The 27,987-nt window shown below is 40.1% G+C and overlaps 1 protein-coding gene across 2 annotated transcripts in view; it reads left to right on the top strand.

The window, feature by feature from the left end:
• The first annotated feature begins 3,644 nt into the window (after positions 1–3,644).
• LOC127571434 (SLAM family member 5-like) overlaps positions 3,645–27,987 on the top strand; it is a 41,657-nt gene continuing 17,314 nt past the window's right edge. Inside the window, exons 1-8 of one of the 2 annotated variants that reach the window (XM_052017789.1) lie at positions 3,645–3,719; positions 5,534–5,579; positions 5,676–5,795; positions 5,887–6,243; positions 11,391–11,669; positions 16,719–16,882; positions 18,359–18,418; positions 18,920–19,605. In XM_052017789.1, coding sequence (XP_051873749.1) covers positions 5,777–5,795; positions 5,887–6,243; positions 11,391–11,669; positions 16,719–16,882; positions 18,359–18,373 — 834 coding nt within the window. In that variant the 5' untranslated portion in view covers positions 3,645–3,719; positions 5,534–5,579; positions 5,676–5,776 and the 3' untranslated portion in view covers positions 18,374–18,418; positions 18,920–19,605. Of the gene's footprint in view, positions 3,720–5,533; positions 5,580–5,675; positions 5,796–5,886; positions 6,244–11,390; positions 11,670–16,718; positions 16,883–18,358; positions 18,419–18,919; positions 19,606–27,987 lie in introns of those variants that run through there. The other variant, XR_007956471.1, reaches the window with a different exon arrangement.

The raw sequence follows: 27,987 nt of genomic DNA, 5'->3' as shown, positions 1-27,987 counted from the left end.
TTCATCCAGTGCTCAAAATATGCAAAAGGAAATGTTGAACACTTACCAGACTCTGAGATGTTTTTCTCAAAGGTCTCATTTCACTTGCAATTCAAAGAGTCATTGTGACCTGAAGTCCATGTTATACTCCCACTTTTACGATACATATTCAATATACAACACATAGGAAGGATGTAATTGCACTGGAGAGAGTGCAAAGGAGATTCACCAGAATATTACCTGGATTGGAGGACTTTAGTTATGGGGAGAGATTGGATAGACGGAACTCGTTTTCCCTAGAGCAAAGGATGGTGAGAAATTACCTTTTAGTAGTATATAAGATTATGAGAGGAATAGATAGGGTAAATAATCAAATCTTTTCCCATGGTATCAAAAACAAGAGGGCCTAGATATAAGGAGAGAGGTAGGAGTTTTAATGGAGATCTAAGGGGTAAGATTTTATGCACTGTTATGATTGATATCTAGAACACACTGCCAAGAGTTAGTGGTGGAATCAGATACAATTACTACATTTAAGAGGCACTGAGACAGACATTTAAATAGTTAAGGCACAGACAGATATGGTACTAATGCAGGCAAATGGGATACGTGTAAATAGAAAAATGGTCAGCATAGACATGGTGGGCTGAAGGGCCTGTGTATACGCTGTATGACTTTTTGACTCTATTACTCAATATCATCTCTATGGAATTAGCAGTATCATTGTTGCCAATTTACATTGGCTTTACAAACCAAGAAGCAGTGTAGTGTTATGGATTCCTAACGGTTCTATTTTGTCATACTCTCTGGTACAATTTATGTCTGTAAGAAAGATTTACTTCTTAACACAAAATTCAGATGCTCAGAATAGCCGTGAACCTGAAATATAATCTCAACTCTTTCAAGTTAAGTGATTCTTTATGTTTTCATCACACCAACACTTTTGGGACTAATGTTGTGCATCATTTTAATCTTTATTGTTTTGGTCTCAGATGGATATAATTGCAGCAACTTGGGCTTTGGCTCCAAGAGTGCACTGCTAATGTGTCTTAGAGCTGGGACATGAAGTCTTTCATGTCAGATTGCAACTGTAAATGTTGTATTGCTGTGTTTCAAATACATCCTTTTAGTGCCTAATGTAGTGTAAGCCAGATAAGTGATATCTGATGTGGAAATATAACGATAACCAGCTTCATTATCATAGTATTTTAACAAATACTTATGGGTTCAGTAATGAATGTCAAAGAAATTGTGATTTCTTTACAAAGGCAGAGCATTCAAACTAAGCCACGGGGATCAGTGCTGGATCCTCAATTTTTTTGCAATTAAAACACATAGCTTGTATGAAGGATGGTTGCTACATTTACATAAAGCTACTCAGGAAATTAAATTGTGAGGAGGATGCAAAGAGTCTACAAAGGGATATAGACAGGTTTGGTGAGAGGGCAAAGATCTGAAAAATGGAGTAAAATGGAAAATGTGAAATTGTCCATTTTGGCAGGGAATACAAGAAGGGAACCATGTTATCTAAATGGTAAGGGGTTGCACGGGTTGCAGAGCTCTGAGGTTCAGAGGGATCTAAGTGTCCTACTGCATAATTTGGAAAAGGCCAGTGTGCAGATCCAGCAATTAATTAACAAAATTAACAGAATACTTTGTATTGAATAAAAATTAGGAAGGTTATGCTTATATAGTGCACATCTAGTGTAGTATGTACAGTATTGATCCCATTATTTAAGGAATGATGTAAACGCATTGGAAGCAGTTGAGAGATGGTTTACCAGACTAATACCTGGAATGGAAAGGTTATCTTATGAGGAAGAGTTGGACAGGTTAAACTTTTGTCTGCTGTAGTTTAGACTGAGAGGTATTTAATCAAGACATATTTCCTCTTCTGGAGAATCCAAAACTAGGGATCATGGTTAAAAGTAAACAGTTACCCATATGAAACAGAGATAAGGTCAAATGATTTTCTCTTAGTGGAAGTGCAGTCTATGAATATTTTCAAGTAAGAGGTAAATGAATCCTTGATAAGCAAAGGGGCAACAGTTACCAGGGATAGGTGGAAATGTGAGGTTGTGGTTGCAATCAGAACAGGTTTGAGGGGCCTTATGGCCTATTCCAGCTCCTAATTCATATGTCTATATCTTTGTACAAAAGCAGACTATTGAAATTTTGACAGAATTGAAGTAGAAACATCATCAAATCCAGATGTTTTAGCACACCATGTTGCTGAGAGAGGTACAGTTGGAAGTAGCAGGGTCTCTCACCACAACCTTCATCAGAAATGTATGCAGTGCCAGAGGAACAGAGGATTACAAATGTCACAACTGGTCAAAAAAAAGGGAAGACTGTCAACTGTGGGCCAGTCAGACCAACAGGTAGGCAGGATAGGTTTTAGAAACAATATTCAAAGACAAATGTAATTATCCACAGAATAATGTTAATGAATAGACTAGGAAAATCATGTTTGGCTTTGTTTGAATTTGTTAATGATGTGAAAGAGATGGTCATTGAAGACCGTGGAGCTGATGCATGAAAGGCTTTTCAGAAAGAGAGCTGGCTTTTGTTCTTAACAAAGGTTTGTTTCTAATAAAAATCTTGGTTTTATGTGGCCCAGTGTAGAAAGGATTGGTGTTATTATTCAGACGGATTAGCCCAGACAGCAATAAAAGTGCTTTGAATGACGAACCAGAAGAGCAGAGGAAAAAATGAACATCACCCACGCTAGTGAAGTAAGTTCCAGCACACAGAAACAGCACAGTGGGTTAAATGGCAATTTCTGGTATGAACAATATTGTTTAATTTAAAAACAAAATGATAAATAAATTACATTACATAATTAGGCATTACTAGTTAGTTGACATTCCTAGCGGGTTAATGCATTTTCCATGTGAGGGCTAGGGAGCCAACCATTGAAGCAACAATTTGTTTGTTCTCCCTCAGATTTGTTCTGAAATAAAAGCAGTTCTGTTGTCCCAGGACCTTTTCTCCCAAACTGTAGTACCCCAGGACACCTCATCAAGCATGTGTAGGAATCTGTTGAATTTCTTGACTGGATGAGGCCCCCAGATGAATCCCTTAATCCAAGGATGAGCCAAACCCTGCAATGCTATGGTTATGATCTTGAGATAATTTACATCACGTTTGAAGGTTATACATAAACTGTACTACTGACCCGTTATTATGCGTCATTATGTGATCCAATAACATTACACTTGGGGATAAACCAATAATTACCAAATACACCAGTTTTATTCCTGAACTGGATCTGGAGGCTTATTATATGCCCGAGAATTTAGCACCTTTAAACTCCCTGTGAACTAGCTATTTCCGGCAAAAGGTGAAAAAGCCTCGAATAGTTGGAATTAAAGTAATATTTCAGAGCCGCGTGTACCACTCACTGGGTTTCATAATGAGAAGTTTTTCTCTGAAATTGTCGTACTAGGGCAGAGAAGTCACACTTCAAGTATGTGCAGAAGTCTACAAGACAGTGAGTGTCACGTATTGTTTTCCAGTATCCGCAGCTTGGAATCACTATAGAGCAGCCTAAGTGTGAGCAGAGTTCAGCACACGTCATACATACACCGCGTCCAGCTCTGATGTATTATTGCCCATCGCGGTTCGAAGCAATGTAAAAATAAATTCGGTTAACGAGAGCTGGACATTTTGTTGGCAGGCTGAGACAATGATAAAACAAGACGGCTGGTGAAAATATTTGACCCAGAACTCACAACAAGGTAAATAAAATTAAGAAGAACTGGAAAGAATCTGTTTTCCTGCAGAATGTGGTGAAACGCAATCGTCGCTTTCTGGCAAAGTCACCTTTATTCCTTATACCATCTGGAATAAGGAAGTTTTCCAATAACATCTTGAACCGGACTTTAAAATACTCTTTCAGCTTTATTTTGAACCTAAGCTATTTACTTTGCTGCAAGATGTTCGTGTTTAAAACGGTTAACAGTTTACATTGTATGGATAACAGGTATATTCTGTTTGCAACGTGCGGTTGGACGACGTTGGAATTATCTGGGTAAACAAGTGAGCGCTACCTTTGCCGAGTCTCCAATTATACAATGCCTGAATTTACACCGTGATTCTCGTTTCTCCCTCTCTAGCCCCGTCCTTAATTGTGGCGTAGGTGTATTTTAACCCGCAGTTTTCTTGGCCGTCAGGTAAGCGGCCACTGAACCGACGGGCATGGAAAGCTCAGTCCGCAGACCCGTGGGCTTTTCCCACATTTTCAAAGGAGAAATATCAGTAATTATTTAGATTGATTTGTGGATTGTTATCGCTGGTCGAAGCCGTAACTTCAGACGAAGATCATTGGGACCACTTTCTACTTCAAAGGCTTTCTCCTACATAAACACTGTTTTATATAACTGTTGTTAAATGATAACTGAATCTTGGAATGACCACTAATACCATGCCTAGAAAGCTCTTTCCCCTCGACCTCAACCCAGGTTCCAACTGGACAGAATTTCAGTTTATTATAGGTAAACGCTTGATAAAGTTATTTAAATGTATTCCTTCGACAATACAATAAGTTTAAATGCACGAAAATACCAAAATTGAAGATATAGTGTTTAGTAAATTGCATTCTTGACAAAGAAGAATTTAAGCACAATACGAGGCATTGAAACTGACCATGTCGTGTTCTCATTGGCATTTTCGTTCTTTGGTGGAACAAATTAATTCAATGAGGGAAGACTTCTCTGTAATGTCAATGACGAAACCCTTACTAATACCGTAGTTATTTTGTTCCGCTTCGTCTACATGGTCTCAGGGAAAATATTGCATTTTAATTCTTTTAAAATAGGAAAAAAACAACTTACTGTTTTCTCTGGTTCTACATTGTCTCTCGAATATTTGATTGTTTCGCTTACATTATGGTCGGAAAATTCGAGCATAAGTGGAAACAAATGAAATGATAGTCAGTCTCCTCGACACCCCCTCCCCCACCACACACACACACACACACACACACACACACACACACACACCCAAAAATTAAAATAAAACATTGGAGTATATTTCGATTGGTGCTGGTGATCAGGAGTTGGATTACTATTAATGAATATTGGTCATACTGGGCACAAAATAGACACTGATAATTTTACTTAGCATACCATCGATCCATCCGATTGGGCCCATGAGTTTGTCCTGTCGACTGTGACAGGAACCAGTCGAATTCTATAGACATAATGTTAAGTAAGTCTCCCGGAACAAGTGCTTGTAGTCTGGTAAATAGTGATTAAAATGTGGTGTTTATTTTGGTTATGGCGCTAGTTTTGTTTAAACACTCTGGTCAGATTAATGTCGGCATCATAACATGCAAATCTTCACAACAATTTTGCTGTTATTAATTTCACGCGGCTTCCTGTTCGTTTTTATGTTGCGGAGATAAGATTAAATCAGAAACGAGAACTGATTTCCTTATACTTATTCATGATTATATAAAATTAAAAGATTAAATCAGAAAAGTTCAAAAGATTAAATCAGAAGAGCTTAATATAGACTCTAAATTCGAAGATATTTTGCTTGTATTTTGTAGAAACCTCTGCTGAGAAATCGTACAATGATCTGTTGCCTTGAAAATTGTAAGTAACTTTAAAACACAGTACTCCAATAGGAAGACACTTGGATTCTCATGAACGGGCAGAGGTTTTAGTTAACGATTTCGTTTTGTTCTACAGATTAATTTATTTTAGGACCTGCCACCTGTAAACAGGAACCCAAAAGAGGGGTTCAGTTATAGATACAAGGAATTAATTAATTGGACTTCTTCAGTGTGAAGATGTTTGCCGTGCTTGCAGGTAATACATTTTGGGAGATATTAAGAAAACAGTTGTTCAGCGATATTAACTTTCATCAGTTTAATATAAATGCACCTGTTTTCCATTCCAGCGCTCCATTTTCTTACACTCTGTGGCACGGAAATCTCAGCCCGACCCGGTACAGTCATTGATGCCGTCGCTGGACAAGAGGTTCAGTTCCCTGTGGATAATCAGTGTGAAGATCGATATGAAGTAACATTTCAGTTACTATCCCCGGATGATGCTGTCGTTGCCTCACGGGGAACGGACGGGTCTGAACGCCGACACCCAGTGTACGAGGACAGACTGTATTGGAGCGCGACTGATTCCCCGGTGCTGTCCAACGTGCGGGTTACTGACAGTAAAAGATACGGCATCCAAATCGACTGCTACAGCCCACACATAACATATAGCGCAAGTGTAAAGGTCTTCGATTTGCATGTGTTTGGTAGGTGACTGACCGGGGAGGTGGCGCCGCTGAGAAGTTTGCTGGAAAACCAGGATCTGTGGAGGATCGGGAGAAGCCCGGTGCGGGGTGTGGGGGTGATCCAGGATCGGAGACGGGGTGGGACACCGCGCCAGGCTGCGGGCTCCGGGCGGCACTAACTGCTGGGACCTGGTGGAGGGTGGTCCGGTCCTGGGACTGCCGGGGGAGGGGCCGTTGCCGAGAACCGAGGGTGGGGAGGGTTCGGTCCAAATTCCCCGGAGCAAGCGGGCGACGGCAGATACCACACGGGTTTGACAGAGTGAAGACCAAGTCCAATGGTTCAATTACATGGGGGTTCAAGATGACTGGAGACCATGCTCTTACACACGTGTGGACACCCACGGGCGCCAACTCACACTCCACCCACAATGAAAATCAAAACATGACTTAAAAATAAATGGGAGAGCATGCAGTGATGAGTATATTGGTACTCTGCAGCAGGATGTGGATAGGTTGAGTGAGTGTTTGAAAACTTGGCAAATGGAGTCTAATGTGGGAAAGTGTGAGGTCTTGCACTTTGATAGGAGGAACCAAAAGGCAGACTATTTCTAAATTGAGAGAGAGATTGCAAAGGGGTGAAATACAGAGGGATATAAATGTTCTTGTGCATGAATTACAAAAAAGGTTAGCAGGCAGTAGTTAGGAAGACAAATGGCCTTTATTGTAAGAGGGTTGGAGTTTAGACATAGGGAAGTATTTCTACTTCTGTACATAGTTTTAGTCCCCTTATTTACAAAAGGATATACTAGTTTTGGTGGCAATCCAGGAGAAATTCACTGGGTTAATTCCAGGGATTAGAAGGTTGTTTTTAAATCACAAATATTTAAAGAGGTGGGAGCAAAACACAAACTGTTGGAGGAACTCAGTGGGTCAGGCAGCATCTGTGGAGGCAGAGGGTTGGTTGACGTTTCTGGTCAAGATCCTACATCAGAAGAAATAAAATCTGTGTTCTTTGGAGTTTAGAGGAAAAGGGTGATCTTGCTGAAACATACAAATTCCTAGGAGACCTGGGAGGGCAGATGTTGAGATGTTTCCACTAACGGGAGAGTCTTGAACAAGGCGGCACAGTTACAAGCTAAGCACTGGTCATTTAAAACTGAAGAGCATAGGAATTTCTTAAGACCATATGACATAGGAGCAGAATTAGGCCATTCAGCCCATTGAGACTGCTCTGCCATTTGATTATGGCTGATTTATTTTTCCATCTCAACCCCATTCTCCTGCCTTCTCCCTGTAACCTTTGATGCACTTGCTAATCAAGAACCTATCAACCTCCGCTTTAAATACACTCAATGACTTGGCCTCCACAGCCGTCTGTGGCAATGAATTCCACCAATTCACCACCCTCTGGCTAAAGAAATTCCTCCTCATCTCTGTTCTAAAGGGACATCCTTCTGTTCTGAGGCTGTGCCCTCTGGTCCTGGACTCCCACTACAGGAAACATCCTCTCCACATCCACTCTGTCCAGGCCTTTCAATATTCGGTAGGTTTCAATGACATCCCCCTCATCCTTCTAAACTCCAGCAAGTACAGGGCCAGAGCCATCAAATGCTCCTCGTACATTAACCCTTTCATTCCTGGGATCATTCTTGTAAATCCCCTCTGGACTATCTCCAACGCCAGCACATCCTTCCTTAGATACGGGGCCCAAAACTGCTTACAATTCTCCAAATGTGGTCTGACAAATGCCTTATAAAGGCTCAGCATTACATCCTTGCTTTTATATTCTAGTCCTCTCGAAATGAATGTTAACATTGCATTTGCCTTCCTTACTACCAACTCAACCTGCAACTTAACCTTTCGGGAATCCTGCATTAGAACTGCAAGTCCCTTTGTACCTCCAATTTCTAAATTCAGTACCCATTTAGAAAAAAATAGTCTACAGCTTTATTCCTTCTACCAAAGTGCATGACCATACATTTCCCTATGCTGTATTCCATTTGCCACTTCTTTTCCCATTCTCCCAACCTGTCCAAGTTCTTCTGCAGACTCCCTGCTTCCTGAACACTACCAGCCCCTCCACCTATCTTGGTATCATCCACAAACTTGGCCACAAAGCCATCAATTCCATCATCCAGATCATTGACATATAACGTGAAAAGTAGCAGACCTAACACTGACCCGAGGAACAGCACTAGTCACCGGCAGCTAACCAGAAAAAGCTCCCTTTATTCCCACTCTTTGCCTTCTACCAGTCAGCCAATCTTCTATCCGTGCTGGTACATTTCCTGTAATACCATGGGCTCCTATCTTGTTTAGCAGCCTCATGTGCAGCACCTTGTCAAAGGCCTTCTTGGTAAATCTCTGGAGTTCTCTACCTCAGAGGGTTGTGGAGGGTAGATTACTGAAGATATTTAAGTAGGAGGGAGGTAAATTTTTGAAATTTCAAGGAAATGAGCACTGGCACAGAAGAGGAGCTGAGGCCTCAAGCAGAGCAGCCGTGATTATATTAGATGGCAGAGCAGATTTGATGGGCCAGGTGCTCCTATTTTCTTGTGTTCAAGCTCTCTAAGGAAAGTAAATTGAACACAAGAAAATAGGCTGTGTGTCTCTACCCTTGAGAAAATCTGACCACAAAGATTTATAAGACATTAGAACATTGATTCTGTCCATTTGAATATGACAGTAAATTTATTGCTACTTGTGCCATCCAGTAGCAATGCAGGTGGCAAATGACAAACACAAAAGACACAAAGGTTACTAGATTCTAAAAGGACAATGGGTGTAAGGGCATTTTATCTGAATGCCCATTGTATTCGAAACAAGGTCAGTGAATTTGTGGCACAAATCAGTACAAAGGGGTATGATTTAGTGACCATTACAGAAACGTGGTTGCAGGGCAGAGATGATTGAGAGTTAAATATCCAAGGGTATCAGGTAATACGGAAGGATAGGCAGGAAGGTAAGGGAGGTGGGGTAGCGCTCTTAATTAAGAATGAGATCAGGGCGATAGTGAGAGGCGATAAGATCTAAGGAGCAGAACGTTGAGTCTATCTGGGTAGAGATTAGGTACAGTAAAGGGAAAAGGTCACTGGTGAGAGTTGTCAATAGGCCACTGAATAACAACATTACAGTGGCACAGGCAATAAACCAAGAAATATTTGATGCATGTAAGAATGGAATAGCAGTTGTCGTGGGGGACTTTAACTTCCACACAGATTGGGCGAATCAAGTTGGTCAAGGCAGTCTTGAGGAGGACTTCATAGAATGCATCCGTGATAGCTTTCTTCAACAGCATGTTAGTGAACCTACTAGGGAAAATGTTATCATAGATCTGGTCCTCTGCAATGAGACAGATAAAATGAACAATTTCATAGTTAGGGATCCTCTTTGAAAGAGTGCCCATAGTATGATTGAATTTCTCATACAAATGGAGGGTGCAATAGTTCGATCTAAAACCAGTGTATTATGCCTACACAAGGGAGACTATATCGGGATAATGGAGGAGTTGGCTCGCGTAAGCTGGAAACACAGGCTATATGTTGGGACAGTTGAGGAACAGTGGAAGACTTTCAAAGAGATTTTTCACGGTGCTCAACAAAAGTATATTCCAGTCAAAAGCAAGGACAGTAAGGGCACAGTTATCCAAGGCTGGCTCTCAAAGGAAATAAAAGAAGGCATCAAGCTAAAAGCTCATGCATACAATGTCGCTAAGAGTAGTGGAAAACTGGAAGATTGGGAAAACTTTAAAAAGCAATAAAGAACTACTAAGCAAGCAATAAGGATAGGGAAGATAGATTATGAAAGTAAGTTAGCACAAAATATAAAAACAGATAGTAAAACTTTTTATAATTATATAAAGCGGAAAAGGGTGACTAAACTGAACGTAGATCCCTTGGAAGACGAGAAGAGGAATTAATATTGGGTAATGTGGAAATGACCGAATCCTTGAATGACTATTTTGTGTCGGTCTTCTCAGTGGAGGACATGTCTAATATGCCAAATAGAGATGTTCTGGATGCAATGGGAGGTGAGGGCCTCGATCCAACTGCTGTCACTAAAAAGGTAGTGATGAGCAAACTAGTGGGCCTAAAGGTAGACAAGTCCTTCCGTCCTGATGGGGTACATCCCAGAGTACTGAAAGAAATGGTAGAGGTCATAGTAGCTGCATGTGATAATTTACCAAAATTCTTTGGGCTCTGGGCAGGTCCCAGCAGATTGGAAGACAGCAAATATCATGCCACTCTTTAAAAAAGGATGTAGACTAAAGGCAGGTAACAATAGGTCAGTTAGCTTAACGTCTGCAGTCAGGAAAGTGCTTGAAGCTATCATTAAGGAAGCAATAGCGAGACATCTGGATAGAAATGGTTCCATCAGGCAGACACAGCAAGGATTCAGGAAGGGCAGGTCCTGTTTGACAAATTTATTGGAGTTCTTTGAGGATATAATGAGCACAGTGGATAGAGGGGAACAGGTGGATGTTGTGTACTTGGATTTCCAGAAGGCGTTCGATAAGGTGCCGTATAAAAGACTTATCCATAAGATAGGATGCATGGAGTTGGGGATAATGTATTAGCATGGATAGAGCATTGGTTAACCAAAAGAAGGCAGGGAGTTGGGATAAATAGGTGTTTCTCTGGTTGGCAATCAGTGGTGAGTGGGGTGCCACAGGGGTCGGTGCTGGGCCCGCAACCATTCACGATATACATTACTGATTTGGAAGAGGGAACCAAGTGTAACGTACCTAAGTTTGAAGGCAGTATAGAGGAGGTTCACCAGGTTGATTCTGGAGATGAGGGGGTTAGCCTATGAGGAAAGATTGAGTCACCTGGGACTATACTCGCCGGAATTCAGAATAATGAGAAGGGATCTTATAGAAACATATAAAATTATGAAAGGGATAGATAAGATAGAGGCAGGAAGGTTGTTTCCACTGGTAGGTGAGACCAGAGCTAGAGGACATATTCAGAAGTTGCTGTCAGTTTTACAGAGAATTGCTGATAAACACATACGGTTTTGCTATTAATACAACTACAGATGCTGGGCCATCAGAGATTTCTGCACACTTCTGAATATTAATTAAAATTTAATTCCAACTAAATAAAATGGTGAAACCCAGGAATCAATATTAAATTTTAAAGTTCTTCTAACTTCTAACTCTCTTTCAGAACCAGTTTCAAAGCCTGTGGTAACAAAAGTTGGGAATTGTTCATCTCCAAATATTGCTCTGAGCTGCTCTGTCTACAATGGAACAAATGTCACATTCTGCTGGGAAATTCTATTCCTGTCCAGAGGCATCAACAGAACTGTTGATGGGCCAGTACTGGTGATAAACAATGTGAATGAATGGGAACAATACACATTTAGGTGCACAGCGAAGAATAGAGTCAGTAATTCAAGTAGTGAACAAACTATCACAGAGCTATGTAATGGAAGTGATTTTGCATGTAAGTATTAAAACTACATTTGACTCTTGCATTGGACTCACGACTAGTTTCCGAGCATCAATGTGAACTCATCTGAAACCTCACAGCAAGTCCTGTTCACTCTTCACAACTGGGTTTGCCAACCTGTATTAGCTCCATTACTAGCTGTAAACTTTTCAAACTTTTTTCTATTTTTCAGACTGTTCCTTACTTAACCATACTACTGTGAGTTCCTTGAACAGTATATTCTGAGGTGCTCTCCTTCTGGCCTTTGGAGCAGCCCAAGTTATTTGCCCCTGCGTTAACACTGTTTGTAGCAGTCTAAACATTAACCCCAGGAGTTCCTCGCAAAATCTCTTTGCCTCTTTTTTTTATTTATGGTGGGCCCTGGTAAGACCTCAGCTGGAATATTGTAAAGTGGTTTGTTCTTCCTACGAAAAGAAGGGTATACCTGCAACAGAGAGAGTGCAACAAAGATTCACCAGGTTGATTCATGCGATGGGGTATTGTTTTATGAGGACTAGCCCTGTATTCCCTTGAATTTAAAAAAAAGAGAAATAGTCTAATTGAAAATACCCCAACAGAATTTGACTTGGCAGATGCAAGGCAGGGTGATTAGAATTAGGGCTCACAGTCTCCATCTGAAGGTTTCAGCCATCTAAGGTTAAAATAAGGGAAAATTTCTTCACCTAGAGGATAGTGAACCTTTAGAATTCTCTATCCCAGAGGGCTGTGGAAACTCAGTTGTGAGTATAATCAAGTCAGAGATTGATAGACTATTCGATACGAAGGGAATCAAGAGCAGTGGGGTTAGTGCAGGAAAGTGGCATAGGGGTGAACAATCAGCCATGATCACCTTGAAAGGTGGAGTCAGCATGAGGGCTTGAATGGTCTACTCCTGCTTCTAATCCTTATGTTCTTATGACACTCCTTAAAAGTTATTTCCTTGAACAGGCTTTTGGTCATTTGCCCCAAAATCTTGTTATATTTAGTTGTTTTCAAAGTTTGCTTGAAAACACTCTTGGGATTCTCCCTCCCCCTTTGTCTTTCCTCATTTCTGTGGCCCTCTCCCCCCCTTCTCTATCCCCTTCCCTGCCCTCATGAGCTGTCTATCTATTCTCCATATCCTTCAATTTATTCTATGGTCCACTGCCCTCTCTCCTACCGGATTCCTCCTTCTTCAAGCCCTTTGCCTCTTTCTACCTATCACCTCTCAGCTTCTTACATCTCCCCCTTCTCCTACCCACCTACCTACCCCCCTCACCTGGACTCACTTATCACCTGAACTCACCTATCCCCTGCCTGCGTGTGCTCCTTCCCCTCCCCAACCTTCTTATTCTGGCTTCTGCCCTCTTTCCAGTTCTGATGAAGGGTCTCAACCCAACAGGTAGTTAAGGCGGCAAATGGCATGTTGGCCTTTATTGCAAAGGGACTGGAGTTTAAGAATAGGGAGGTTTTGCACACAGTTTTGGAACCTTTACTTAAAAATATGTATTGTAGCACTTAAGTTTGGCCAAGCTAATTCCTGGGATGAGAATTTGCCAATTAAGGGAGGTGAAGCAGTTTGGAGTTTAGAATAATGAGGTGTAACCTTATTCAAACATATGATATTCTATAGGGGCTTGATAGTGTAGATGTTGATATGTTTTCACAAGTGGGAGAGTCATGAACAAGGGGACACAGCTGAAAAATAAGGGGCCAGTCATTTAAAACTGAAGTGCATAGAAATTTCTTCTCTCAGAGTAGTGAATCTTTGGAATTCTCTGCCTCAGAGGGTGGTGGAGGCCAGGTCATTAGATATATTTATTTGAAAGATCAAGGAATTGAAAGTTATAGGGAACTGACAGAGAAGAAGAGGTGAGGCTAGCATGGATCAGTCATGATCAAATTGAATGGTGGGGCAGGCTTAAGGTGCCTAGTGGCCTACTCCTGTTCCTATTGTGTTCTTGTAGTAGGAAGTAGGAGGGAAAGAGAGCAGAGATAGTGGGTAATCAATTGTCAGGATCTGATGGAGGTAAAGTATAGAAAGCAGCCGATGACAGGTCATCTTCCAACTTGACACATTCCAAGCCTTGAAAATTGAATTCAACAATTTCAAATTAAGTCTTACCAATTTGTAAAAAAAAGGCTAATTCTGCTAAAAGCTCATCAACCTGACACATTTACTGTGTTGCCTGAGCTGCAATGTCCAGCATTCTCTGTTTTTATTTTCAGATTTCCAGCATCTGCAGTGCTTTATATCTCGTCTTCAGTTCACAGCTCCAGCATCAATCATCCTTTCTATTTTTACCCCTCTTTTACTGTGTTTTCATTCATCTCCATCTCCTCCACACAAACCATATGGGATTAACAAGTCTCCTTTACCTTCTGCCTGCTGGCACCGCCACCATTTATGCCATTCAGTCCCTCTTGGCCTCCAGCCTCTCTCAAACATGCCCATTTTTTTTCCCCCCATTCCAACTCTTCTCTGCAACTGAAAACATATTTTACCTCTAAGTTTGAAGAAAGGTTGTCAATTTGAAATGCTGATGTTGTTTCTCACTCCTGACCTGCTGAGCATTTCCAGCATTTTCTGTTTTCATTTCTTTATTGTTTTAAATAGGTTGCTAATGAGCAAGAATACTGTCAACAAATAAGTGTCATGAATTTGAGTCATCACTGTCCTGATGTTTGACTCATCCACCGTTAATTTCTGTGGAGCTTCTCCCAAGCATTACAACATTCAATAAGACTATTATACATTAAATAACGGTACATTGATACTTGCTTTGCTTCATACCAACATTTTTCATATGCCACAATCCTTTTTTATCAGCATTAAAAGACTGATGAAAATTGAAAACCTCAAGCACAAGACCACAGTCTTCATTCCAGGCTCTGCCCAGTCAAACACCACATAACGCCAGCCCACACTAAGCTAACGTGTTTCGTGAGCACATCCTAATGCCACTTTTGGAATATCCAGCAAAATTTGTGTGGCACCCGCCCTCTCCTGGCTGGCTTTCAAAGCATCTGTGAAGCCTGTTTTTGGAATAACTTAAATGAGACCTCTACCATCAGGCTCCAGGCTGGCATTGAGAGCCTGTCACAATTGAGGTCACCCTTAAATAGTTTATTTACCTGCCTCTCCTTCAGACTCCCAGTTCAACACCAAACTCCCACAGCTCATGTCTCAAGCCCCCCACCAACCAATCTCCCATCCCAATTAAGTGCAACACGCCCGATAACCAAATCGACATTGCCGTTGTACAAGAGCTCCCTCTGATCCCTAAATTCGTCCTCTGTGACCCCTGACCGACAATCACAACATGGTATGTAGGAATGTGGGATCTCCAGCGGCTCACCCTCATCTGGTTCCTGTAGTTAGCAGTCTGATACACAACTATAGAGTTCAGGCCACTCCTCGCACCCCCTCCCCCATCCCCAACCCTAGACCTGGTCACAGATTTACTCCATTTTCTTTATGCATTCTGAAATGTTTTATATCCTATTCCAGGCACAGATGAAATTCTAAACAAGGATCTTTAACTGTGTAACAAATTGAGTAAAGCATAGTTAAAAGTTATATTTAGTTCAGTTGTAGATCCCCGAGCTCTGATTTAAATGATTATGGGTTGAAACAATATATTAAAGAGTAAAACACATCAGTCCAGAGCACCAGGAAATGGCTATCATTCTGAGCCCAATACACATCAGGAAGTTTAGGTACCCTAACAATAATACAGAAATCCCAAATTTGCTGACTATCCTTCACTTGTATTTTGCCACATAGTTTAATAGTGAGCCAGACATGTTTGGGCCTATTTTCTGCATGGACATTTTTTTTGCAGTATTGTACTTTTAGATGTATGAACTTTTGGTGTGATATTAAACCTCAGATGGACTTCAAAGATCCTCTGTCACTGTTTGACAAAGAGCAAGTATTCTGAAACACATTTACCCCCCTCAAACACTATATAACAAAAACAGATGATCTAATCAACTGTTGTATTGCTATTTTGTATGAGTTTACTGTGTGCAAATGGGATGTGACCATTTACTGACATTGAACACTGTCATACACAATTAATTGGTTGTGAATCTTTTTTGAACTTTTATAAGGATAGGGCAGCTGAGATATAAAGGCAAGTTCTTTTTTCATTGAGTTACATAGCTCCCTTGATAGCTCTTTGTTTGCCTGGCGTGTATTTGGCATTTTGATGCCAATATTGGTGCATGTTATTTGTACACAACATTCTGGATGTGGTTCTAATCTGGATGTGATTCCTAACCCATTGCCCAGTTATTTCCCTTGTAACTTTTCACTTTCACATGTCCATCACCTCCACCTTGATTTTCCTACAACCCACCTACAGCAGCTGATTAACCTACCAACCATTACTTCTTTTGAGATGTGGAAGGAAACCAGAGCAGCTGGGGGAATCCATTGCCACCACTGGGAAAATGTACAAATTCTGTGCAGACGGTACTGGAGTCAGTATTGATCCTGGGCTGCTGGAACTGTGAGGCAACAGTACTACCTGCTGTGCCACTCTGCCACATAATGGGCGCCATCTTCCCTTGAGTAATACAGCTGATGCCAGGTCTCCAATGGCTATTTAAAACATTAATATCATACTGCTCGATGGTAGAAACCCTGAACACAATTAAGTGTTGAAAGGATATAAAATAAAAGCATTCCATGGTTCAGAATTGCCGAAACCCTTTCACAGATCCTCTCATTCCCATTGAAACAATTATTTTCAAAACAGTTTCTAGATATGGTAATAGTAAACTACATCCTACGCCAGACTGTGCTATTTCATTTTCACAAGTAGGTGTCAAGGTAGCATATCTAATACTATGCAGTTTTGTGATCAAGCAGTGTCATTCAAACACTACCAAGAGCGATTACCACAGTGTGACTCCACTGTATCTTTCATCTAGAATGCTCAGTCATATATCAGAATGCTGACGTGTTTATTAACAAGGAAAAAGTTAATCTTTTCCTCTGTATTTTTGAGCTCAATAATATGGCTTTTCATCCAAAGCACTATGTTACAAAAATATTCTCTCTGTGATCTATTTTAGGTCAGAAACATCACTCACTCTTACTAGCAGCAACACTGCCCTTAGTTTCAGGTTTAATCATATTCATCTGCTGCAAAATAAAACAGGCTATTGGTGATAATGGAAACAGTAAGAATAATTCCTTTCATGGGATAAAACCGCAAGACTACAGCACGAGTTCAAGGGTGTGTATTTTATTGCCTACATTGTAAGATTTCGGGATTTGGTCCTGACTGTGAATTGCATTCTACGTCATGTAGAAGTTATATTTTGAAAGAATCTATCACAGAAATATGTGTTTGTATTCTTAAGTATAATTATTAAACAATAGTCATGGTAACCCTAAACCTTTTATACTCACAGATTATGAGCACAAAGTGCGTGAGAGGAAAATTTGTTCTTCCTATTTACTTTACCTAGTCCTTCCAAGATTCTATATATTAGGTCCCCCCTCAGCCTCTCTTGATGCAAAGTAATCAACCCATTCATTTATCCATCAACATCTTTTTGCAATCTAAAGACTTTTTCTCATCCCTATAAACCACGCTGCCAGTGAAAGAGTAAAAAGGAGCACAACTAATATTTCTTAACAGCAGAGAAAAAAAGAAAGTGCCAGCATCTTTACTTTCTTAGAAGGTTCGGTTTGTCACTGAATACTCTTTAACAAATTTCTACAGATATACTGTTGAAAGTATCCTAACTGGTTGCATTATGGTCTGGTATAGCCATTCGAATGCAGAGGAACATAAAAGCTGCAGAAAGTATTGGACTCTGCCCAATACATCACGGGCACATCCCTCCCCACCATTGGTAGTATCTACAGGAGGTGCTGCCTCAAGAGGGCAACATTTATCATCAAAGATCCCCACCATCTGGGCCATGCCATCTTTTCGCAGCTACCATCAGGCAGGAGGTACAGAAGCCTGAAGTCCCACACCACCAGGTTCAAGAACAGCTACTTTCTTTCAACCATTCGGTTCTTGAACCAACCAGCAAAACCCTAATACTACAGTTTAGTAACATGATGATCACTTTGCACTGAAATGAACTTTGTTTTTTTTGTGCTAATTGTGTTCTTTCTTGTAAAAGTAGTGTATAATTTATGCTTAATTTATGTTTTTCTTGTGAATGCTGCTTATATGATGCTATGTGCCTGTGATGCTGCTGCAAGTAAGTTTTTCATTGCACCTGTGCATAGATGTACTTGTGCATATGGCAATAAACTCAACTTGAGTTGAAATGAGACTGCAGATGCTGGAATCTGGAGCAACAAAGAATCCATTGGAGGAATTGTCCTTTCTCCCCCCAGATGCTGTTCTACCCAATGTATCAACATTAGGTGGTTTTCAGGCTTTTGTTTGAATGTGATCCCTCATTAATAAATTGAAATATTAATAATGTAAATGGAACATCACTTCTGAAGCAGGGAGCGAGCCAACTGCTCTGATAACAAGTGAAATGGTTCATCAGTGAGTGTCTCTTATTTTGATAGCATATATCAGCATTGTTCCTGGTCCTAGATGCTAATTCAAAGTTGATTGATAGGTTGAAACCAATACCAGCCAAACCTCGAGTTATATTAAATCAAATTGGATATTTAGGGGAATTGTTAAATACTAGAGGGTATTTAGAAGATTAAATCTGTAAATTTCGTTTTATAGGCAAGGAGGCTCTGAAACACATTTCTACCATCTAAGCCAGGACAATGATGCTGGAACTAGGTGGGTTGGTTCTTTTCAACTGGGCTAATGAGCCAAATGCCTTCATGTGTTATAAATTTTCTATGATTCATTTTTTTTTTCCTTACAATTTACCAATACATGAGTTGATGTCTTTATATGTCACAACTGTGCCACACAATTAATCTACAAAATAGGAAGATATAGAATAGGCTGCTAAGTTCAGTGGTGTATTAAAGGTGGTATGAAAGATAATAGAAAATAAAGGAAAATGGAATTTACAAGTTTCACTTTGTGGGCAAGAGGGAATATTTTACTTGCATATACATATGAGAGATGTTGAACAAAACAGCATAGATACTGATAAACAGTCAAGTTAGAAAAGAATGGCAGGTTGTCTTTCCAGGATTAGAGGAGGAGGAAGGGAGGAACACTTTGGATAATATTAGTTGAATGCTTGCCTTTTGTTAGCTGGTGAATCATGCATTTTTGACAAGTTTTCAAAAAAATACTAAAAAGACATGACTCTCTTGTACTTTTCAGAGTACGACAAGGGACTGAAGAGCAAATGGTTTACCGAGATGAATTTTCTACATTTGACTCATGCTAAACTCTGCCCATTACCTGCAAAATAGCACTTGCACTGTTCAAATCTATGTAAGAAGAGGCTTAACTAAAAACTGGAAGAAAGTAATTGAGTCTTACCTGCAGCAGAATGAGAATCAGTAGCATGGGATCTTTGTTCAACACTGCCATTCCATGCTTCCTCTGACAATGTATTTCATACCTTGAGCATTGTCCAACTAACTAGAAGTTAATACCCAAACCCAGCATTCCAAATATGCATGCTCTTAAGCAGCAAATATTGATGTTTATAAGAAACCTGACAATTTATACTTTTGAAAGCAAATTACAGCACATGAAGAAAATCCTATTTATATCACCTGACCTGAGGATATTGTTACCAATTGTGTCACTTTGTTTCTCCAACAGGGATCAGCATGTGCATTTGCATGATAGGACTGATTACCTTTTTTGTGTTCAACAACTGTATATTAAAAATAACGATCTAATTTGGCTCTATTGGGATACAGAATGTGATGCGTACATACAAATCTAGCTCCATGGTTTTGTGTGATGTAAGTCACTGCTTAAACACAAGAATGGGATTGAGGATCATCACTTTCAATTAAAATTTGCCAGCTTTCCATCCATCAAATACAACCGGTCAGCTTTGCAAGGTGAAATCCTACCCCATAACACTGGCCATTGTAAACAGCAGCCATGTGATCAACAGCCAAAAGTTCACTTGCTTTCACTGTTCTGGAATTTTGCTTCTTAGGCCTCATTACTTTTTAGTGGATGTTGGTCAGGTGTACATGGCAAGGTCAGACCCAAAAGGGTACTGCTCATCACTCATTAGCCATTAAAAACACCAGGAAGAATTCAGTCAGGTCCATTCAAGCATTTCTAAATTTTTAGCAGCATGATAAGTCAAATATACTGTCAAGTAATTTCATGGGCATAACAAATTTAAGTTTAAAAGTATGGTCTCATTCCTTCAAAATACAAAAATTGTTTTGGAGTATTTGTTATTTTTAAAAATTATATCTTCTTTTAGTCTCTTAACCAAATCCTTTGTTTATTTTCATTTCAGTACACAATTTAACATTGAATTCAATGATATTTAAAAAGAATAAATTGAATAAGGTTGTTTACTTAATGTTTAGAAGATGACAGCAAAGTGGTGCAACAAATAGAGGTGTTTCCTCACAACTCCAGTGCCACAGGTTCAATCCTGACTTCCAGTGCTGTCTGTGTGGAGTTTGCCTGCTCTCCCTGTGTCCCATGGGTTTTCCATAGGTGCTCTAGTTTCCTCCCACGTTCCAAGATGTGTAGGTTGGTAGGTTAATTGGCCACTAAGTTGCTCCCTGCTGCCTGTTGTGGAGGTGAATGGTAGAATCAGAGGTGGAGTTATTGTGAATGTGAGTAAAATAAAGGTTGAGTAAAATTGGGTGTTTGATGGTGGGCATGGGCTTGGTGGGTTGTAAGGTCTGTTTCTTTGTGATATGACTCTATGGCTCGGAGACAAATAAAACAGCTTTAAAGGTACAATTCTGGTAGTTAATTTTAAATACACTTCCAAGACCAAGCAGCTCAGCTAAGGGATGTTAAGACTTTATTGAAGAAAAACAAGTTAAATTTAGGTAAGTAGGGAAAGTCACCTCAATAAATGGAAGGAGATATCCAAATTAACAAAGCCTTAATAATGTGATCAAAGGGCATGGGCTTTCTCTACAAATATGTAGAGCATTTCTAAGTTAATCAGTAAATGGTTCTTTTACCATCCAGGCAATAAATAAGGCACAAATCAATTTGAAACTGACACACAGCATGAAATGGAAATTATTCTGATTCCCATTTCTTCTGAGCTTTCATTAGAGAAAAGCATAAACTCGAAAGCTATTTCAAAATCAGTAAAATTGCGATAAATGAAAGTCCAAAAAAGCTAAATAAACTAATAAAAATTTTGAACAAAATATGCTTTAATCTCATTGTGTTAAGAAGGACAAGGAAGATTACTGAACATGACAGTATAGAAAATGGATTATAGATAAATACATCTGCAACATCCTTTACACGTAAAAGTATGCATAAAGAATGATACTGCACTTTTTCAAATGGTGAATCCCACCTATTTGGAAATTGGACTAACATTAACAAATTATTTCCTCATCATATTTCAATAAAGTAATAAAGTCATTACAGTGTCTGCCACCCACTATTTACTCAACAGCTGGTCACAATTTATGACCCTCATTTTTAATTACATTTCATCAAGGGCCACAGGATGCATAAAGTCATGAAACCTGCATGATTTAAAGAGTTACTCCAAGGCTTTCAACTTCATATGTTATAATTCATCCCCTTTCATTTTTATTCATATATAAGTTAGTCACCCTCAGAATAGATCAAGTTTCTGTAAACAGAAAACTGCAAATCACAGATCCCTTGTTAATTAAGTCCAGTGCTATCACAGATTGCAGTGACTTGGGTTCACCTATATCCACAGAACATAATCAGCACACTTTATGCCTGGAGCTGAAGCAGGTAGAATGATCTCCCCAGGAGACCCCTCAGCATTATCTCCCTGCCTCTGTTTTAGCCCCTTCCCTTCCCACCCCACTTTTTCACCATTTCCACCCATCCTCTGCTCCCTTATTGACTCAGGCTGCCATGGAGTGATCACTGACCCACTTCCCATGCATTAGCAAGCAAATGATTTTGCTGCTAACTGCTGAACAAGATGCTATTTATGTGAAAGGCACAGGACAGTTTTAATGTCTCTTCAAAGAAATAAACCACAATAATGACTTTACTTCTTTTGTACTTGTCCTTTTGCCAAGGAAGAATGCTGTTTGGCCCAGTGAGTCTTTGCTAGCTCTTAGAGCAATCCGACTTCCTGTTTATTTCCTTGCAACCTACTCTCTTTCACGTGCTCATTAACTCCACCCTGATTCTCCGGTCACCCACCTACAATGATAACAATTAACTTAATAACAGCAAGTCTTTGGAATGTGAGAGGAAACCAGAGCATATGGGGTAAATCCAAGTAGTCATAGGGATAATGTGCAAACTCCATATACTCAGCAGCAGAGGTCAGGATTGAACCCACATTGCTGGAGCTGTGAGGCAGTAGCACCTCCTGCTGTGCTATGATGTTGTCCTTATTAAAGGAAGCATGTCCCAGTCTCATAATATTATCTGCGACTTCCCCTTTGGGCAACACAAGGTGACCATTTAAAGCACCAATAATGAGCGTATGCCAATTTTTAGGAATTACATGGAAGCTACGTTAAACAGAAAATGCTGGAAGCACTCAGCAGGTCAGGCAACATCAATGGAAAGAAAAAACAGTTAACACTTCAAGTCCGGGTTCTGATGAAGGGTCTAGGACCTAAAACTTTAACCCTTTCTCTTTCCACAGGTGCCGCCTAACCTACTGACCGTTGCCACATTTTCTGATTTTGTTTCAGATCTCCAGCATCTAGTTTTTTTTTTATTTTCAGCTATATTTCAAGTCTTATGGTACTTTTCCAGCATGTGAGCAGATTAATATGGTTCTGTGCTCAAAAATCATAACTAAATAGGTGCCGGCATTTATAGACCTAGTGGTCTTCTGTTCACTACAGATATTATTTTGAAATAAACTTGGTTTGTCTGTGCAACTGAAACCTATGATCAGCAGGAAGTGTGGATTAGAAAGGGATGATCCTGTTTCTCTAAATTCCTTGAAGAAAAACCTATTTCAGTAGACTGTGGTTAGCTTAATGTCGTGATGGAACTTGACTTCCGAAACTTCGATGAAAACATCCCACATCAAAGCTAATTAATTCAATTCAAAGCTGATCTGGTGGTAATTATGGTAGGGTGAAGGATGGGAGGCAGCTCAGAAGTGGAAAGGAAACTATCTGGACTGTGGGAACAACAAGTATTCAATAGAGGAACAAAGTGTGAGTGAAACGATGTAGGGAGGACGGTATGAGTTACCTCGGAGCTTTGGTTAACTAAGAAAAATGACCTTGCTAATAAAAAATACAAGATAAAATTAACAAACCTGCAACATTTTCAAAATTAGAAGGGGTTTGAGACCACAACAAACAGTTAAGAAATTCCAGAATAAACTATGTAAATGGGCAAAACAACACCACCAAGCAAATGATTATCCCTTCATTGCCATATCACTGTTTGTGGGACCTCACTTTGAACAAGTTGGCTGCTCCATTTCCCTACGTTACCACAATGATGTTCAAGACATTGGTGAGGCCAAATTTGGAATATTGTGTGCAGTTCTGGTCACCTAACTATAGGAAGGATATCAGTAAGATTGAAAGAGTGCAGAGAAGATTTACTAGAATGTTGCTGGGTCTTCAGGAGTTGAGTTACAGGGAAAGACTGAACAGGTTAGGACTTTATTCCTTGGAGCGTAGAAGAATGAGGGGAGAGTTGATAGATGTTTAACAAGATTATGAGGGGCACAGACAGCGTAAATGCAAGTAGTCTCTTTCCACCTAGATTAGGAGAGATAAGTACGAGTGGACATGGCTTTAGGGTGAAAGGGGAAGCGTTTAGGGGGAACATTAGGGGGAACTTCTTCACTGAGGGTGGTGGGAGCGTGGAACGGGCTGCCATTTGACATGGTAAATATGGGCTCACTCTTAAGTTTTAAGAATAAATTGGATAGATACATGGATGGGAGAGGTCTGGAGGGTTATGGACTGGGTGCAGGTCAGTGGGACTAGTGGAATAAAGTTTTGGCACAGACTAGAAGGGCCGAATGGCCTGTTTTCTGTGCTGTAATATTCTATGGTTCTAAGGATTCATATTCAAAAGAACTTCATTGACTCTGAGGCACCTTGGCACATCCTGACAAGTGTAACATAATTGTAAGTTTTAAAAATAAAATTATTCAATAAACAATTGGATGCCACACTGGTGAGAGAAGCATTAGGATCTTTCTAAAATGGAGATGAAGTAACATTTGGGCTTAGAGGAAGAGGACACTACAGGTGAAAATTATTACTGGCACGTTCATGTATAGTAGCAATAGAAACTGGTAGGCATGCACAGTGACATCAAACAGCATAGAACGTTTACTTTTTTAAAGTTCAATGATGGGAGGGGATGTCACTGGCAAGACCAGCACTCATTGTTATTGCTAACTAACCCTCGACAAGTTGGGTGTGAGCCTCATTATTGACCCAGTGAATGCATTCCCATAGAGTTGCCAGTATTTATACTGAGTGATGAAAGAACAGTGATAGGTTTCCAAGAAAGGATGGTGTATCAGCTGTGGACATGTGACTTGTGAACCTGCAGATGGTGCTGTTCCTACAAGCCTGCTGACTTTGGTCTTTTTAGTGGTAGAGTGCGTTGTCTTAACCTCTATTGATATGCCAAGAACAATTACAGTAAAATATTGCTGCAAGCATTATTTAATTGGAAGTTTTATATGCATTTCCTGAACTGATGTTACCAAGCCTTTATCAAACAGTTTGGCTTCTCTTTATATTTCTTCATCATTTATTGGTATTTGCAACCTAACTGGTCTTAACTAACCAAGGTTTTCTGAGTACTTCGAAAAGCAAGAATTAGCTCTACTAATAACTTATGTTTTCATGATTACTTATATATTAATTATATTCATGATTAAATATAATTACTTGCATGTAATTAGTATTAACATAATTAGAGTTGTTGCAGTTTTTGCTTAGGTACAGTTGTTGCAGTTTTTGCTTAGATTTTGCTTAGAACAGAGTGAATGAGGAAGAAAAAGCTGAGAACAGGTTATTCAAAGAGAGATATTAGGAAATGCACCTACGCACAACACTTCTACATTCTTGTTGTATCGTGACAACCCTGAATACCATGAAGCTGCAGAAGGGTATTCCAGAAGCAGCACCAGTTAAACCCTAGCAAGTATTCCAGCATTGATTCTTGTGGTACATCACTGGTCACAGGCTTTCAATTGTGAAAACAACCCTCAACCATCCCTATCTCCCTCCAATGCCAAGCCAATTACAGATCCAATATGCCACATTGTCCTAGATTGCATGGGCTCTTACCTTTTGGCTAGTCTCCTAAGTGGGATCTTGTCAAAGTCCCTACTAACACCTATGTAGTCTATGTCAATTGCATCACCCTCATTGATACACTTAATCACCTCTTTGAAATATTCAATCAAATTAGTCAGACAAGTGTCATGGTTCTGAGTGCTGGTTCTCAATTCTGCCCCTTATCCCCATTGATGGTGCCTTGTGCAGCACATGGTTTCCATGCACTACTATTTGCCTAATGACACACACCTGAGTTCCATCAGGAGACTAGTATAAGAACCGTGGTTTCACAAACACTGGTTGCCAGATTATTGGTCTATCTCTGGGTATACTTCACCTCCTGGTTGCTTAGAGCTGGCAACTCTAGAGCAGTCCTGGTTTCGCTGTTTCTCCTAGAAAACCCTATTTCTGATTTGGGACTCCATCTCAGAGCCCTGAGGCAAGATTCCTTCTGTTCGCCATTCTGCGTTCAGTTCCGAGGCAGCATCTCGACTCCCGCCTCGGACCAGTGTTCCACATTTGGGTTCTCTGCGATCTCTCTTCATGTGACATTGTGACAAGTTCTCTCCTTAAAGCTATGCTGACTATCTTTGATTAATCCCTAACTCTCCAAGTGCAGATTAATCCTGTTCTTCAGAATGTTTTCCAATAATTTCCCTACAAATGATGTTGGACCCACTGGCCTATAATTATCTGGCTTATCCATGCTGCTCTTGTTGAACAAAGGAACCACAGTTACTATCCTCCAGACATCTGGCAACTCTTCAGTGGAAAGAGAAAGTTTGAAAATTTCTGTCAGTACCACAGCAAACACTTCCTGTGCCTCTCAGAGCAGCCTGGGATACATCTCATCAGGCTCTGGAGATTTATCCACTTTAAGCCTGCTAATACATTAGGGATTTTCCTTACTCTTGCCCACCAGTTCAATCTTGTGCCCCCTCTTCACCCTCCTATTTACTTTTATTTGGGTCTCAATATATCTTGACATCCAAGGTTCCTTGGACTTGTTGGTCTTGAATTTCAACCTTAAGCGAACACATGGGCCTTGAACTCTCAGTATTTCACTTGAATCACTCCCACCAGCTGTATATTGACTTACCTGCAAGTTGTTGCTCCTGATCCACTTACCAGGTCTTGTATCATCATATTGAAGTTGGCTTTCTCTCAATTCAGGCCCTTAATTTCTGATTTGCTTTCAGATGGCTTAGTTGGTAGTATCTCAGACACATTACACTACAAAGTAATGATAAGGATTATATTAAAAAAGAATCAAATTTTTGATCACCAGCAGCAATACTATCCCAACAGTAGACTTCTAACATTATTGAACCTAAATTTAAGATACCTTAGTCTCCTCTATTGACTCCAGATGTAAAACACACCAAAAGCACAGACTGTAACCTGCCTCCAGACCTGTGCCAATGTTTCTCCATTATTGGCAATGAGGTTATGGGTCAAGTTGACCTGCTCCTTGCTTATTTTCTTTGTAATATAGAAGCATATGTTTCAGTAAATAAGGAGATTTTAGGGGTTCTTTATGTGACTGTTGACATTCTACATCTTATATTTTAAACAGAAATTTCTAAAGTCTAATAATAACGGAAGCAGAAAATAAACTAAGACAACATGAATTAATAGCAGGTTTGCATGCACGCTGACAAAAAAAAATGGTCTAATGGCCTGAACTGAACATTATATATAGTTTTGTGTAAAAAAAAATCCACATCTCCATCTGTACTAAAAGGATGTAAAGTAAAAGGCCATGCAAAAGGTCACTACAGACAGCATTGGGTATACCATTTCAGCAGCTGAATGGAAAATGTGTGGGGTGATAAATAGATTTGAGATACAAGACAGTTGGGTTGTACAACAGGAAGTGGCTGGAAGCACAGATACACATCTATTAGCAAAGGTTCTGGCATCTTGATTTTCTGTTATTCCTATGCAAGCAGACTTGGTTATATAATTCTGAGAACATCAATTCAGCCCACAAAGCAATAACTAACCAAATGAACTGAAAAACTGAACACCCATACTGGTTCCGGCCACAAAGAAACAGCACAGTGGGTGAGATGGCATTTTTTGGTGTGAATACTTCTCTCACACAGAATTTAAAAACAAACCAATAATTAATTTAGTTCCTTTATATAATTAAACATTACTAATTAGTTAATATTCTCAGCACATTGAAGGATCCATGGGAGGGTCAGGGAACCGATGATTGGAGCAAGAGATCTAAGCAACAGTTGGTTTGTTCTCCAGGGGAATTGCCTTGAAACAAAAGCAGTTCTGCTGTCCCAGGACCTTTTCTCCCAATCTGTAGTAGCCCAGGACACTTCATCAAGCATGTGTAGGAATCTGTTGAATGTGGTCCAAAATGAATCCCTTACTCCAAGGATGGGCCAAACCCTACAATGGTTATGACCCTGAGTTAGGGTGTTCTCAGTAAACAATTTACATAATGTTTGAAGGTAATAGATAAACTGCACTACTGACCACTTACTCGTTTGTATGCCCGATAATACCATCCGTGTCACTAAAGTCAAAACATCTTGGGAGAACTGAAAGGTTAAAAACATACCTTTCCCACTTCTGACCTCAATCTGGACGACTCAGCCCTCTTCCTTTCCAGTCCTGATGAAGGGCCTCGACCCAAAACGTCGACTGTTTATTTCCCTCCATAAGTGCTGCCTGACCTGCTGAGTTCCTCCAGCATTTTGTATGCGTTGCTCCAGATTCCAGCATCTGCAGAGTCTCTTGTGTCTCCGACATTATCTCATTTCATATTCCCCAGGGGTCCATTTCACACCTTTTACGCTCTGATAATTAACTGCTTTCAACAAATAAAATGAAAACAAAATCCTGCAAAGCTGGAGTGAAAAGAGTATATCAATGCTGCCGGTTGCCGCCCGTTGTTTTAATAACGAGCAGATTCATCACCATAGGACAGCGTGTAAGTGTGACCAGTTAGGATTCAACACACGTCACACCCCG

Source organism: Pristis pectinata, chromosome 6 (genome assembly GCF_009764475.1).
Source record: "Pristis pectinata isolate sPriPec2 chromosome 6, sPriPec2.1.pri, whole genome shotgun sequence".
Lineage (NCBI taxonomy): Eukaryota > Metazoa > Chordata > Chondrichthyes > Rhinopristiformes > Pristidae > Pristis > Pristis pectinata.
This window is presented reverse-complemented; position numbering and strand designations above follow the sequence as displayed.